Source organism: Malassezia pachydermatis (assembly GCF_001278385.1).
Source record: "Malassezia pachydermatis strain CBS 1879 chromosome Unknown scaffold2, whole genome shotgun sequence".
NCBI classification, from domain to species: Eukaryota; Fungi; Basidiomycota; class Malasseziomycetes; order Malasseziales; family Malasseziaceae; genus Malassezia; species Malassezia pachydermatis.
In genome coordinates, this window is record NW_017253139.1 from 738,790 (window position 1) to 753,217 (window position 14,428).

At 54.1% G+C, this 14,428-nt stretch overlaps 4 protein-coding genes across 4 annotated transcripts; all 4 read right to left on the minus strand.

The window, feature by feature from the left end:
* Positions 1 to 2,273: 2,273 nt before the first annotated feature.
* On the minus strand, positions 2,274 to 3,783 carry Malapachy_2464 (hypothetical protein; the record flags this gene model as incomplete). The annotated part of the gene is made up of 3 exons (XM_018136953.1): positions 2,274 to 3,415; positions 3,445 to 3,651; positions 3,678 to 3,783. 3 exons carry the CDS (start codon positions 3,781 to 3,783, stop codon positions 2,274 to 2,276), a joined length of 1,455 nt encoding a protein of 484 aa, XP_017992942.1.
* A 123-nt stretch (positions 3,784 to 3,906) lies between these two features.
* On the minus strand, positions 3,907 to 7,133 carry Malapachy_2460 (hypothetical protein; the record flags this gene model as incomplete). Its single annotated transcript, XM_018136949.1, has 2 exons — positions 3,907 to 4,176; positions 4,206 to 7,133. The coding sequence occupies 2 exons, from the start codon at positions 7,131 to 7,133 to the stop codon at positions 3,907 to 3,909; spliced, it is 3,198 nt and encodes a 1,065-aa protein (XP_017992946.1).
* A 129-nt stretch (positions 7,134 to 7,262) lies between these two features.
* Malapachy_2431 (diphthamide biosynthesis protein) lies at positions 7,263 to 9,029 on the minus strand (the record flags this gene model as incomplete). The annotated part of the gene is made up of 1 exon (XM_018136920.1): positions 7,263 to 9,029. One exon carries the CDS (start codon positions 9,027 to 9,029, stop codon positions 7,263 to 7,265), a length of 1,767 nt encoding a protein of 588 aa, XP_017993101.1.
* A 59-nt stretch (positions 9,030 to 9,088) lies between these two features.
* Malapachy_2459 (hypothetical protein) lies at positions 9,089 to 14,380 on the minus strand (the record flags this gene model as incomplete). Its single annotated transcript, XM_018136948.1, has 4 exons — positions 9,089 to 13,972; positions 13,995 to 14,203; positions 14,230 to 14,254; positions 14,282 to 14,380. The coding sequence occupies 4 exons, from the start codon at positions 14,378 to 14,380 to the stop codon at positions 9,089 to 9,091; spliced, it is 5,217 nt and encodes a 1,738-aa protein (XP_017992996.1).
* Positions 14,381 to 14,428: the final 48 nt, after the last annotated feature.

Genomic DNA, 14,428 nt, shown 5'->3' on the forward strand with positions numbered 1-14,428 from the left:
GCATCAAATATTGCAGCCTTGTTCTCCATAGAGATATGATGCCAGTTATGATTCACAAGTTCACACATTCTTTGAAACTTTTCTTGCTGACTTTGTAGCATAGGCGGCGTAGCCATACCCCAGGTTTGACCTGTCATAGTAGGATTTGACGTAGACAATATAGGTTGTGGATGAGAAGAACTGGGGTTCGGTTTTGTTGATGTCTCTTTGAAGGAAGTAGCGCGCTGACGCAACACTTTTCGAGCATCGTAGATAGTTTTGATGGTAGAGAGATTTTTTGGGAAACGCTCGCGAATATGAGTAAGGATATCTTGTGGCTTCAATCCCGCTTCAGTCAAAGAGCGAACAACCTCCATTTCTTCGGCATTGAGTCGTCGAAGGATGGAGTGATTTCCTAGCTCGTTTTTGGATACTTGGTGATTGTGACTTAAATTACGGACCTCCAAACTCCATTCGTCACAATGCGCAGGCTTCCTACCACGAACCTCATAAGGGCATCCGATGAGATTGGATACCTTCCTGTGAGCGACAGGAGCATCTTTGGCCAGATAATGTGGTCTTCGGTAATTCCCACCTCGGTCGCAACCTAGCCGGACCCAGCCATCTTTGACAGACGACTTTCGAATGGTGACAGCAAACCCTTGATTTCGACCTAGACCTTTGACATAGTCAATCAATGCCTCGCGAGAAGGAAAGGTTTTATTGTACAAAGAAGGGTCCTCATGGTCTGGTATCCCTTCCTCGGGATCCATTGAGGTATAATGGCAATAGCGGCAAAAGAACAAATCCGGGGGAGGGTCCAATATGATAAACTACATTCATTAAACACAGGCGAGATACCTCACGATGCGCATGCAAAAAGAACTGCGCATTTCTGTGGCGTCGAGTCAATTGAAAGGTCCAATTGAAGAAAGCGAATAAAGCTGTTTTGCGGCAATCGTCTAGTGGTTTAGGATCTCACCTTCCCATTTGCCGGACTGGCACGCGGTAGCGCGTGGAATTAGGTGAGGACGGGAGTTCGAACCTCCCTTGTCGCATTTTTTTTACAATTTGCATAGATCACGACTATCACTACAGCTTGGAAAGAGGTTGAAGATATGGCTGAAGGAGGGTTATCAGTTCCTTTGCCTCCTCTTCATCGAGTTCATCCCGTCGACCAAACAGGACTGATGTCGAAGAAGTCTTGTTCCATTTTGAGAGAGGGGACACGGCGTTGGAAGGAAGAGGTGCTGGGACAATATGTATATGGACCTGCACTGTTAATTCGCAGATAGCTTCACGTACATGATCCACTGTTTGTGCATATTCTTGGTTAGCAGCAACCTGAACACCAGTGATTTGAAAGCCTCAACGTAAGTCGTATGAAGACCTACCTTTCTCCATAGCACGAGTAACCGCTACCACACCATTCATAATGGCTGCAGCTTGATCGTTCGATAAGTTTGAAATACGCGGGACGTGGGCTTTTGGTACTACAAGAACATGTCCTGATGGTCAATGGTAGGCCAAAATACGTACCTGTACGAATAGGCAAAATATCCAGAAACGCGATATAATCTTCCGTGTCTGCTACGATGTGCGCTTCTTGCCTCCCTTCTATAATGTCGCAAAAGGCGCATCCATCGGCAGAGACATGATGATGATGCTGGCTTTGCACGCGACCAAGTAGGTGTGAAGTCATAGCGCTAAGGTGTTACTTCTCCGCCTCCCTCCTCCACCTTCTGCATGTCCAGCGGGGTTGACAAAACTTACCTTTACCGGCATAGCAACCCCACACGAGAAGCATATGGCTTTGCATTGTCGATTTTTGCGGTAGTTGTATGGGTATTATGGATTGTATGGGCTCTTTGCCCCGAATCGTTTCTCATCCGAGTTGGCATTCAGTGGTATCCTCATCGGTACGTTGCAAGGAGTCTGACCAAAGTGACTGGGCGTATTTGATACCTGCGTGGTCGATCGCCCTTATCCTGTTTATATATCTCGGTTTTTTTGCCATGAACATATATCATACGCCACCCATCGATTCTATGCAATTTGTTACAGGTATGATATGTAGGGATTAACACAACCAGATCAGCGAGCCGTCTTATTCACACAGCCAATGAGTCAGCCTGACCAGCATCCGTTAGAAGGGCTTTCGTTGTATGACATGGCGCATGAAGATGGACCTCTGAACGATGATATATATGACATATCACCAGGACTTTATTGCCGTGCCAAATATTTACATGGCTAAAGAACTAATCATCAAATGTATTTTGTCATTATACGCGCTAAATGGTGATATTATCGTTGAGGGAGAGCTCAGCGTCTCGTTGACAAAGATTCGCAGCAAGTGTCTCTGATCGTTTCGAAAGCTCATTTACGCGACTTTGAAGTTTTTCTTCTTCTTGGCGAAGCAATGCAATACGAGTATCCAAAGCTTGCGTATTTAGGAGTGCGCTTGTATTCGCCAGTATTTCTTGTGCCTGTTGGACACTATTGTTATGGTCCATGTGCGTTTGTACGAGTTCTTTAAGCATAGATACTTGGCGTGTCCGTGCCTCATATGCTTCTTGATACCATGCCATATCTTGCATCGCATCTGCCCACTGACTGTGCTCTGCTTCAAGCATTTGAACCTTGGCCTGTGACTGTTTGTACTGTTTCTGCAACGTTTCTGTCGCAGCGCAAATCTGATCCTTGCTTTTCTGCCAAGTGCGCAGGGCATTAGCATGCACAGTTTGAATATGAGCCAAGTATGATTCAAGCCATTCAATGTGAGTCTGGCTTATGCTCCATTTGCTTCGGAACCAAGAAGCATCATCCTTGGCCCATGCAACGTCTCGTTGAAGCAACTCATGTTGTTCATGATATAACTCTTGGTCCAAGTCTAGTATCTCTGCCTCCTTCGAATCAGAACAGAACTGCGAGTTCATTTTTTGGAGATCAAAGAGCTCATTCATTAGAGAAGTGCGGTCCAATTGAAGCTGAGATACCTGTTCGGACAACATGGTAATGACTTCTTGCTGGCTGATGATTTGGTCGTCTTTCTCTTGTAACGAGTTTTGCAATTGCCGTTGATGTTTCTGCAAAGCGTCTACTTTGCATGCTTCCGCTTTGGTGGATTTCCCTGCCTCTGCCATTAAACGCGTCATGGATTGGAATGATGCTTTGATTGAATCGTCGCGTTTCATGAGGCGACTCTGTAAGTGATCATAGTCGTCATGTAAACTTGTATATTTCTCTGCGTAGTTGAGAGCATCGTTTCGCGCATCCTGGAGCTGTGCTTCTAAAGTGTCTTTATCGCGGAGAATCGCGCCGCGTTCAGAGTCCTTTTTGTGGAATTGGACAGCACGCTCTTTGTATCGGGCGATCATGGTTTCTAATTTATCCACTTGGGCTTTCAGCTTATATTCACGTTGCTTTCCTAGCTCTGAGGCATGTCAGTGTATACAAACGTACGAATTTCCGTCTTGAGTGATTCACGTTCGTTGACTAGAGCATGCTTTTCGTACTGCAAATCCTCCAAGCGTGCTGTGGCCACCTTCCACAATTCTTCTACAGTCTTGAATCGTGAGGCGCCTGGCATTTCCTCCCTTGGTAGTGGTATATTTTCACGCTGAGTGTCTTGGAGGACGCGTAGGAGACTGGTGCGAGGTGTGCGCGTAGCTGCTGTGAGTCCAACACCAACATACGCGTCATGATCGGCTTGGGAACAGGTAATCGTGAGCCTGGGGTCTCGGGAAGTCGAGACATGGGATCCCGTCGGCCCAGGACCGTGCGGTGGGGCGTCTCAGGCATGACAAGAGACCCGCAGTGGGCTGCGACACCAACAGACAGCGTGGCTCGCGCTCCACGCGTGTAGGTGTTTGTCACGTGCTGCAAGGGGGTATCATGTAGGGGCTATGGATGGCCCTAGGCAGGCTATGGGAACTGCGCTTGGCGTTTCAGTACACGGTGGACCAGCACAGAGGGTGCTGACTGAGTAGGCTCAAAAGAGCGTGAGAGAGGCATCGACGAAGAGCGCTTCGCAGATCCACTTCGACGTCGGTCGATACCACCACGACCGCCTCGGCCGTCTTGCCAGGCAGGCTCGTGGCTGTACTCTTCCAACAAACGTGCCCGCTTTTCCTGAGCATCCCGTGATAATGATGACACGTCCACTTTCCCTGACGTGAAGAGAACCTTGGAGTACTTACATTGTTAGTTGGTTTCATACGTACATGAGCATCTTCATCGTCCGACATGGTGGTCGCCGCGCGTTTCGGCGCTGCACGAGACGAGAGCTTGACACCGATCTCATCGTGGTCCGAGTGTGTAGGGTCTAAAAGGTCTGGCGATGCAGCACGTTGCCGGCTTGCACGTAGAATTTCGGTGCGAATGGTGTGTGCAGAGACGCGCTCTTCGTCCTCAGAGCTGCTATCGTCCGCGTGCAAAAAGTCGTACTTGGCGTGATCATCCGCTGTCGTGTGCGTTTCCGTATAGGTCCTGACAAAGGCCTGAGCATCTTCGCGCGCGGCCAGTGCATCCAGTCCATCGCCTTCCACTTGACGACGCTTGCTCTTTGCAAAGCGAGGCGCTTGTAGACGCCTTCGAAGTTCATCTTCGTCAGCATCTTCGTCAAGCATATCAGCCAACATATCGTCCTCACGACCACGTCGGCGATGTCGCAAAAGACCCTTGGTCGCACGTTCATGAAGCGCTTGCGCGGCGGCATCGTCTTCTTGCTGGTGCTGCATAAACATCTTCCGCGCTGCCTCGTCCTTTTCATCGTTGTCGGAATCGCTTTCATCGTCCAGCAGACTCGACAAATCCGCATCGTCCTCGGACCCCTCTTCTTTTTCAGAGTCGCTCCCTTTGTCGCTGAATACACCTGCAAGACCACCGTGGTCGCCACGCTGCTCGTCTTCGTCCGACTCTTCCGCCTCACCAAACACAAAGGCGGAGGTAGGGCGCTTGTACGTATGTCGAACTGCAGGAGCTGGAGCTGGCTCGTCTGCATCGCTGTCTTCGTGCACAGACCCAGGCGAGGGCGGTTCTTGGGGCTTGGTCTGCGTAAAGAACCCATCCTCGTTGAGGTACAGCATACCGTCATGACTTTGCTGCTGAGCCGCCTGTGCTTCGCGCCATAAATCCTCTCCACGCTCTGCTAGCGATGGATCCAGCGAAGGCAAGACGTCTGGCGACAGGGGAGCGGCTGCATCCGCTTGTTCAGCGCGGCGCAGCGCAGCAAAAGCGTCGCCACTTGGCGCATGCGTCGGAGGAGGCATGGCTTCCTGGCTGCGAGACACAGGGTCGACAGGTGTTGCATCAAAGAACTGTGTCATGCCACCCACAGGCCCAGATCGACGCTCGTTGGCAAAGATATCCAGAGAAGCATTTCGCGACGGTTCTTGTGTGCCAGCCTCGAAAAACTGGGCAAGGACAGAGCTGTTAGAACCAGTGCGCGACAGGGAGGCCGCAGGGGACGGCGACGGCTGCACGGATCGGTCGGTGGGCGTAGGTGCGAAAAAGTCGCCCAGATCGGGGATCGGTAGCTCGGAAAGAGGCGCGCTGGGTGAGGGCGAGGCAGCACGAGGATGGCTGTCGCTGAGAGATGCAGAGCGCGACCGCAAAGGTTCGTTCTCTTTCTCGGACGAGCCTGAGCCTAGGGAGCTCGCAGGGCTATAGGCTTGACTCGACGCGGGTGCCTGTTGGGGGTCGGGTGGGGGCGACGGCGAGGGCGACGCACGTGGATGTGGCACTTGGGTCGGCGGGGCACGTTTCGCTGTCGAGGCTGCATTTTGGGCGTACACCTTTTGTAAGACTGTGGCATTGAGCTCGCCCAAGCCCAACACAGGCGGCATGCTAGGCCGCTGGGTAGGCTTGTCCGGCTGGCCGGGCGACGTGGGCGCCATATGCCCAGCGTCCCTGTGAGCAGCCAAGGCAAAGGTGTGTGCTGCGACATCCATTTGCGCGTCCGACACAGGGTCAGCGGTCGGTCCATGAGCATTGGGCGAGCGGTACTCGTTTGTAGCAATCCGATGCCGACGAGGCGTGCGTGGCCGCACTGCCAAGTGCGCCAATGTCGAAGCCACTTCGTCACGTTGCACATCACGGGGTGGTGAGCCGCGGAAGCGGACATGGGGGGCATGATGCGAGCGCACATCCACCACCTCCAATTCGTCGTCATCATCGCCGTCTTTGGAACTCGGCGGCGCAGGCTGCCGCCGGATCCAGGCCCATTTCTTTTGAGCCAGCTGACGTGCCTCATCATCGTCTGGTATAGGCCGACGTCGCTCGGATGGCGACGTAGGTACAGCCGAGGAGACTTGATCAGAAGGAGGGCGTGGGTCAGGTGTGGATGAGGATTCCACAGGGTCCGAGCTATGCATCGCCTGCGGCGCTGGCGACGTCGTATGCTGGATCGTGCTCAAGAGCTCAGAGAGTTGGTATCGTTTGGGCTCAGGTCGTGGCAGACTTGTGCGATGCTCACGCCGTAGACGCGCAGACATGCTATGCATTTCGCGCTTTTCCTTGTTCGATAGCCCCTTCACAGGCTTGGAAGATGGCGCGGGAATTGCTATATTGTCGTCGTCGTCGTCGCTCACAATATCGACCAACGCAGGAGCGGCAAGCGGACTCGATGGACGTGAAGTCTCTGAGGGGGGAGACGGCGAGCGTGGTGGCTCACGCGTCTCTTCATCCAGGGATGTGCGTTGCTGCGCAAGCATACGTAGTCGCTGCATACGTGCTTTGCGTGCATCGACCTGCGACGCTTGTTTGGCAGATAGTGCTTTCCTCCCGGGCCCCTCCTCGTCCTCATCTTCCGAGAACAAAAAGAGGCTGGAGGTAGCGAGAGATTTGGGCTGCATACGGCTGGCCAGGGTGGTGGGTGCTGCAACATCGTCAGGCTCAGAGTCAATATCCGTTTCCAGACCGCCGTCACGCTGAGTTTCCTTCCAAGGTAGGATCGAGGCGACACTTGTATCGTAGCTGGAATCACCCACAGTCGCGCGCATACCTACGTCTTTCCCGGAGAGCGTATGTGACGTAGGCGGCGACATGAGCTGAAACGAAGGCGAGCTTGGCTCCGTAGACCGGTCATCTACGTCATTACAATCCACGTCTTCATCCGCCATTCGACGCCGCTCATACACGATGGGAGCCATCGCGGGGAGCACGCGCAAAAAAAGTGGGGCGCGTCAGGTGGTGGTCGGTAGGCGCCTCGGCACCGCGAAATGCCGTGACGCGGTGGAGTGAAAGGCACGCGTTTTGCGCGTCGTTCTTATGTAAGCCAGCTATGGAGGTCCAGAGGGGGCAAGATGACCCTCCACGGTGCCGTCCGCATCACGGTAGGCTTGGGCAAACCCTGCCTTGCCTTGCTCGAGGATCGCAGCATGTCCTGTGCCTTCGTTAGGATCAAGGCCGTGCCATGTACGCTGCGCACGATGCGCTAGGGACGCACTATCGAGCACTTTTTGGAGTTGACCCGAAATAGGATCACGTACTGTCAGTTGATGAGGCTCCAAAGAAAGCTGCTGCAATGCCTGGCTTGTGGTAGTCGCTGCATCACTGTGGCCCTCCGTCTCAGACACGCTATCTTTGGTGGTATGGGTATCTCCATAGCGTGTGCGCGAAACATATGCGCCGGTGGCAAACGAGTAATGAGGACGCTCGTCATCGCTTGCGTCGTCAGACGCGTGCACATCCATTTCAGCCGTATGCGACATGACATCGCTGAAATCCAGTACATACGCACCGGTCCATGCCACTTCCCTACCACCATGCGCCTGTACAGCCAACATCATTTCCCATGGCGTAACGATGGGCTGCATAAAGTCGCGGGTATCCAGCAAAGAGTTTTCCGGGCAGGCAATCAGCACAAACGCATCGATTTCTTGAAAGTTGGCCAGCTTGGCCGGGTTGAGTTTCCCAACACTGATAGTGTACACTTTGCGCTTAGAAATGGGCGAGGTAAGAATACGACGCAGCTCTTTTAACAGAGGCAAGTACGAATGAATCCCTAGCGTGCCGATGACCAGCCCGATGACGGACGCGTCGCGAGCCTTTTGGATGGTAGCATAACGACGCATCAGCAGACGATTCGTTTTGCCTGTCTCGATACGAGCCGCATTCATTTTTGGATCGTACGAGGCTACAGGGAACGTAGGCCCTAGCGTGAGAAGAAGATGCGTCAGAGCGGCAGATTCGCCGCCCAAGTACAATACGGCCGTGGAAGAGAGGGGCGTATCGCTAGGCAATGGAATCTGCCGAGCATGTAGTAGGGAGGATATAGGTTCACATGTGGAATCTGACGACGTGGCAGGTGCTGGCCGCCGTGTACACGAGGTAGTGCATGCACAAGCTTGCGAAGAGTCGCTCTTGGCACACGAGGCACCGCTGTCTCGTGCCGCCATATGCGCATCGAAATTAAAAGCGGTATCGATTGTAGACAAAATAAGGGGAATAGGCGAGGTCCATTGTGATTTCAACCGTTCGTAAATGTGGTGTGCAGCATGTGTATAGGCGACATCGTATGTCAGCACAACAGCACGTCGATCAGAGATCGGGAGCTGTGTAGCTGCCTCTAAGAGGCCTTGCACGGCTGCTTCGATATCGATATCACGTTTTGGGAAGACGTACAATGCAGGCAATGTCGCTGTAGTGCTTAGGCAGGTATGGCCATAATGCACAATGGCATCCGCTCGGACGTGCGCCGCAGCCACCTCGTCTACGCAGCAACTGCCATAACTTGTGTCAGCCAGGATGTACAATGAAGGTGGTGTATCTGTAAGATTTTTCAGTGCCTGGTTCAACGCATGAAAAAGTGGCACAGAATCGATCAAAGCCTCATCAGGGAATTGCAAAGCAACGCGCTGCAGCGGCGGTGTAATCAAATTGGAGGAGCCACGCTGCATTACGAGCCGCTGAGCTGTAGCTTCAACATCGTATAAGTCCATAATGTTGCGTCCAGATTCATGGGCCGTAGCTTGAACAGCATCTTCATTGAGCTCGACTTGGTGCTCAATGATAGCTGCGTCGGCTGTGCTGAAGGCCGTCGCCATGATGGACGCTCACGACTACGAAGAAATGTGGAGGAAGAACGAAAGATTTCGGCCTAATTTTACAGCGTGGCTATATACTGCGCGAGAGACATAAAGTACTGCTCGGCGATGCTGGAAAAGTAGAATTCATGCTCAGAATTGTGCGCTGCCACAAGATTGTGGGCTAGCTCGTGCGCCAAGCTGAAGTACACAGAAATGAGGGGCGACGTTAAGCGCCCTTGTAGTACATCATTATCGTGCCATGCAAGATAGTATCGTAGATTGAGGAAAATGGTCCCGCCTCGATTGAACGCGATTGAAGGGCCCTTGGTATCACAAAACACATTCAGGCAGCGTGGATCAACACCGAAGATTGTGCCAATCGGACGGTATACCATCTCGATCATACGATGTAAGGCTGCCTGGTTGTGTGCTAAGGTGGCCTCAGCATCCAAATCAGCGCTGACAAACACATTCATCCCGGCAACTTGGCCAGCCAGGCGCAGGTCCACATCGATGCCTGCGATGCTGCAGTAAGAGTTGGCCGCTTTTTGTACTTCCTCGGTCTGCGACTGCGACTGGATGATACGTGATGCGTCAGGTCGCGATGCCTGAATGGCGTTCTGGACGTGGCGCTGGATATCGGAAGTGGGCGCCACAGCCGTATCGTCCGAAGCAGGGCGTCGAATGGACGATGTGCCATTGGCTAATGATGAGAGTCGCGATCCTGTGCCACTCCATCGCGCTTTCCATTGCTGAATAAGGGACGTAGGCATGTCAGGTTTCGGTGCCATAATAGCCTGTTCTTTCTCTCCTTTTGTAGGAAGAGCAGGGGCTGCCGGCGTTGGCGTTGGCGTTGGTTGTGGTGGCTTTATCGGCGGCGATGGCGGCGATGGTGGCCTTGGTTGTGGTTGCTGCACTGGCAACTTCGTATCCGTGTCCTCACGCGACGCCGACGATACGCGGGGATAGGCCCCCTGCAGTAAAACCTCACTCGCCTGCGCGAGATGCTGCGCCTCGAACGAACGAAGAAGCTGCGCAGCGTAGGCAGGATCGACATCGGGAAACATTTGGCATAATTGGTGCTCGAGAGAGCTCCATTCTGGCGTGTTCGTTGTGGTAGGACGTACTTTTGCAGGGGCAGATGTCTGGGCTTGTGCCTGCGCAAGAATCTTGTCGACATGGAAGCCCTTCCGCTTAAGGCTGCGAAGGGGAGAGGACAGGACGGTCATAAGCAAAAGGACATCCGGCAAGGATTGCCGCGTGAGCATGACTTTGGCTAGGGCGGAAGCGACTTCAAACCAATCTAACTCCATATCGCTGGCCAAGTGTAAGATAACGCGCTGACGGTGCGTCTTCATCATCGCCGAGCACCGCTGCACGTCTTTCCATGTGGCGTTCATGTACGACAAAACACGTGTCTGCTGCAGACCTGGCGTGCCGACTTGGACGACATCCAAGTGCTGTGTAAGCCATGCCATATCATGTTGAATATCTTTGGCAGAGGAAGTGCGCTTTTCAAAAAGGAAAATAGGCGTGCGCTCCATGATCGTGGCACGTACAGTGTTCGTTGTGGGTGTATCTGTACGTACTTCGCTCGCCACGCTAAACGATTCTGTGACAAGTGAGCTGAGGAACGGTGCACCAAGCGTCGCATATAGAGGCTCCATGGCATCATCAGGTGGAGCTGTCCATAGGTGCGCACCAAAGAGCATGTGCACATGAGCATCGTCGACCAGCACAATGTCAGAGGCACGTCGTAGTTCGTACTGGATCGGCGACGTCGCTGTCATTGACTCAGTGGATTCAGTCTCTGACTGCTCACGCGAAGACTGCATACACAGCAAAAAGGGCGCCTGCCGCATGGCCTTGATCATATCGCGTGGAAGGGTATCGAGATGGAACGCGACTTTGCGCAGGATATCGAGGTACGACTCCGGCTTTCCGCAGAGCTCGTACCACCGCATCGGCTGTGCGAGCAGTTGATGGACCAATTCACCCACACTCGGCTCATCAGTCACGCCGCATGCGCGCAAAAATACATTGGCGTCAGGGCCCATGTCAATGTACGCAAACACGGCTCGGTACTCTGGCGGTGCTGGCGTGGACGAGAGAAAGTAGCATTCACACGGAGCGACCATGCCACGTTGGTTTACAGGGACGATGGGTGCGCGTGAGAACTTGCGGTACTCATTGGCGGAGAGCGTAGGCACACTAGCGAGGAACGCAAAGGCGGTACGTGCCTCTGCTTCGGTGGTCGGTGGCGTAGTGCACACACGCTCCACCAGAGCAGAAGGTGGTGGATGGCGAGGCACGTGCAATTGCAGTGCCTCAACAGGTGATAAGGCCACGACAGGCCATCCCAGGCACGCGACGGCCGGGTCAGAGTACACCTGATCGGGGGGGTAGGTATGTCCATCTCGCGCGGGCACAAACGCATACTGCGACGCAAGTCGAAGGGTGTACGAAGACGCGTAGATTTCCCATTTCTCGAAGAGGTAGCGTAGAGCCTGTGCCCGTATCTCTGATGGTGACGGTGGGGCTGCGCGTGTAAGTACTTGATCAAGCGGCAAGTGCCGCTGCAGACCTAGTTCAAATAACAGCTTCGCTTCGTCAGACGACGGACGCCAACGTGCACCTTGCCAAGCGAGAAGGGGCACGCCCATCGAGGCCAGCACATCGCTCGGTTCAAACAGCTCAGCAGCGCGGAATCGCTCTGTTCCATTGCCTTGCGCTGGGAATAGCGCAGTATGACGCAATCGATCCCACTCGGCGGGTGTCAAGTGCGTACTTTGCTTGGCCAAGTATACCACCAAATCGACATGCGACCAATCTCCTGCAGCGAGCAGTCGATCAAAGATGAGTTGGATGGCGACATGCCGACGCACGCCCAGTGCCTCTAGTAGTTTTTCTAGAGGGCCTTTGACTGGCATTGTCGGCATGACGACGACAGGTAAATCGGAGAACAGGGAGACACTCGCAAAGTACGCATCACCCGGCCGCTGCATCCCAGCGCGTGTGGGAATGCACGCGAGGGGCTGCAACTCCTCAATCACGGAGTGCATTTGTGCTTTCGGCAAATGACCCCAGGCCCAGGCAAGTGTGCTCAATACCGCCTCGGCATTGGCCGGGGAATGGGTAAGTCCATGCTGCGTACGGACGTCCTGGGAGGGCGACTGGTCCAACGAGATCATGTAGGTAAGCCACGCAGAGACGCTCAGCTCGTGCCATGGGAACACCGCTTGAAGCTCTGCAGGCCGGAACGACCGAGAGACGCTGTACACAAGACACGTCGGCGGAAGAGGAACAGTCGGCGGTAATTTCCCGGTATGCAAAAACGTCGTGACTTCGTTCAGTGGCTGCACGCCGCTCTCCGTCGTCACGACCGCCGCGCGGAGTAAGCGCGACCGTAACGAGGGCTCGTACGAGGGATGCTGCGCTACTTGGCACCACCACTGCAAGCACGCCGTCATTTCGTCGGGCGAGAGTGGCCGACGTCCCAGCTCGCCAAACACGTCGTCCATGGTGATATCACGTACCATCTGCCGCGCCCGCAACTGCATGACAAACGTCTCTGCCGCCTCAATATGTGCCGGCGGCAATACAGGTATCTCACGACAGAAATCGGCCAGCATCGCACTGGGAAACCGGACCTGGTCGGAGGAGCGTAGACCCTGCGTAGAAAGCAGCGATATGCAGGGACGTGTACAGCACGCAAAGAAGGCATCTTCGAGCGCCTGTGCGACGCGTGTGGAAGGCGAGGAGCGGTGGAAGGCAAAATATCGCATGGCATGTAGGGCCCGCTCTAGCACCGCATCCTGCTCCTTGTCTTTCAATTGCAACCATTGCGCGCCAAGCCGCTGCATTTCATTTTCGTACACAGCGCGTGCGACAAAGCCACCGATCGACAAGAGTTCTATGTTCCATGTCGCGCAGTACCGATCGATAAAGTCCATCGATTCTCGCTCGACTGTGGGGATGAAGCGCGCAGCCATAGCACCGCTAAATGATGTAGTCTGGTGCGTTCGGAACCCGATAAAGATCCGGCCTTGCTGATCGAGACGTGGGAGTATACCTTCAAAGAGCGCTTGGACATGCGCATCGACATTCGTAGCGTCTTCAGGCGGCACATCCATCGCATCCAGCGCCTCTTTGCTCATGTATACCATATGCAGCGGCATTGTACGGGGCGGCGGTTTCTTGGTACTCCGCTCAATTTCGCGCGAGAACGCAGTGGGGACACTTACATTGATGTGAGCTGAGATCATGCGGATTTGCATCGAGGCATGTACCGTTTCGATCTGGGCCGCTGCATCGAGGGCATGCTCACTCGCGATCGAGTCGGCGGTGGGTGTACGTGCAGAAAACGCATTGGCGAACAACGAGGCGATGCCCCCCGCCGCCGTCTTGGAAAAGGCCGAGGCAATGGTCTGCCGTAAACTCGGTTTTTCGCGTGCCGCTGCCGCCGCTGCTTCCAACAACACAAGACGCGCGACGTCCACATGCACATCCACGTTTGACATGTACATCGAGGCAACACGCAGCATTCGCTGTGGCGACGTCGGCGTCAAGTGACGGGAGGGCGTGAGCGGTACAGGGGCTCCTACATCTTTGGTAATACGGCAAAGCATCGTATCGTCCAAGTACAGCGCCACAGATCGCACATGGCTCGTGAAGGTAAGTGACGTGGCCAGGAACTGACTCAAGGCCAACGGCGATTCAGGGAACGGTGTCGGTTCTCGCAAGGCCATAAGGAACGTCGTCCATGGCGCGCCATTGGATGAGACATCGGACATGGGCGATGCAGCCCGCCGCGTAAAGAGAGCATCGCCTTTCCAGAAAAAGCCCATAAGCTCGTCGCCACTCATGACAATGGGTTCTTCGCAAATGCTAAACAGCGAGTAAAAACCGACGCCAAATGCACCGATACGCTCCGGATCAGGGTTTCCTTCGGCAATTCGCTTCTATTAGTGAGTTACGACGTACCCGCAATCGATGCCAGTCATCGCCGCTGAACGGTTTGCCATTGTTGCGGAACGTCCACTGCGTCAGCATCGCATTCACATCTGGCGTAGGTGGTTTGGGTATCAATGGGCACTGCTCATGTGCCACAGTCGCATTGGTAGCAAAGCGAAGTTCGCACTCGGTGGCACATGCATCGTCTGCATTTTGTAGCAGTTCACGAAAGACAGTGACTGTGGATGAGCCACACACAACGTACATTCGGCAGAATAGCGTGCCAGAATCTAAACGTTAGAATCCTAACCACGTACCTTGTCGATGAGCGCACGTTGATTCACGGTAATCGCCTCGTCTGGGCGACCAGACGCTTCGAGCGCCTGGTGCGCCAACGCACGCATGTCCAACGACATGGTCGGCGGTGGCGAGAGACAAGGAAGTGGAGGTGAGGTAGGCGGCGC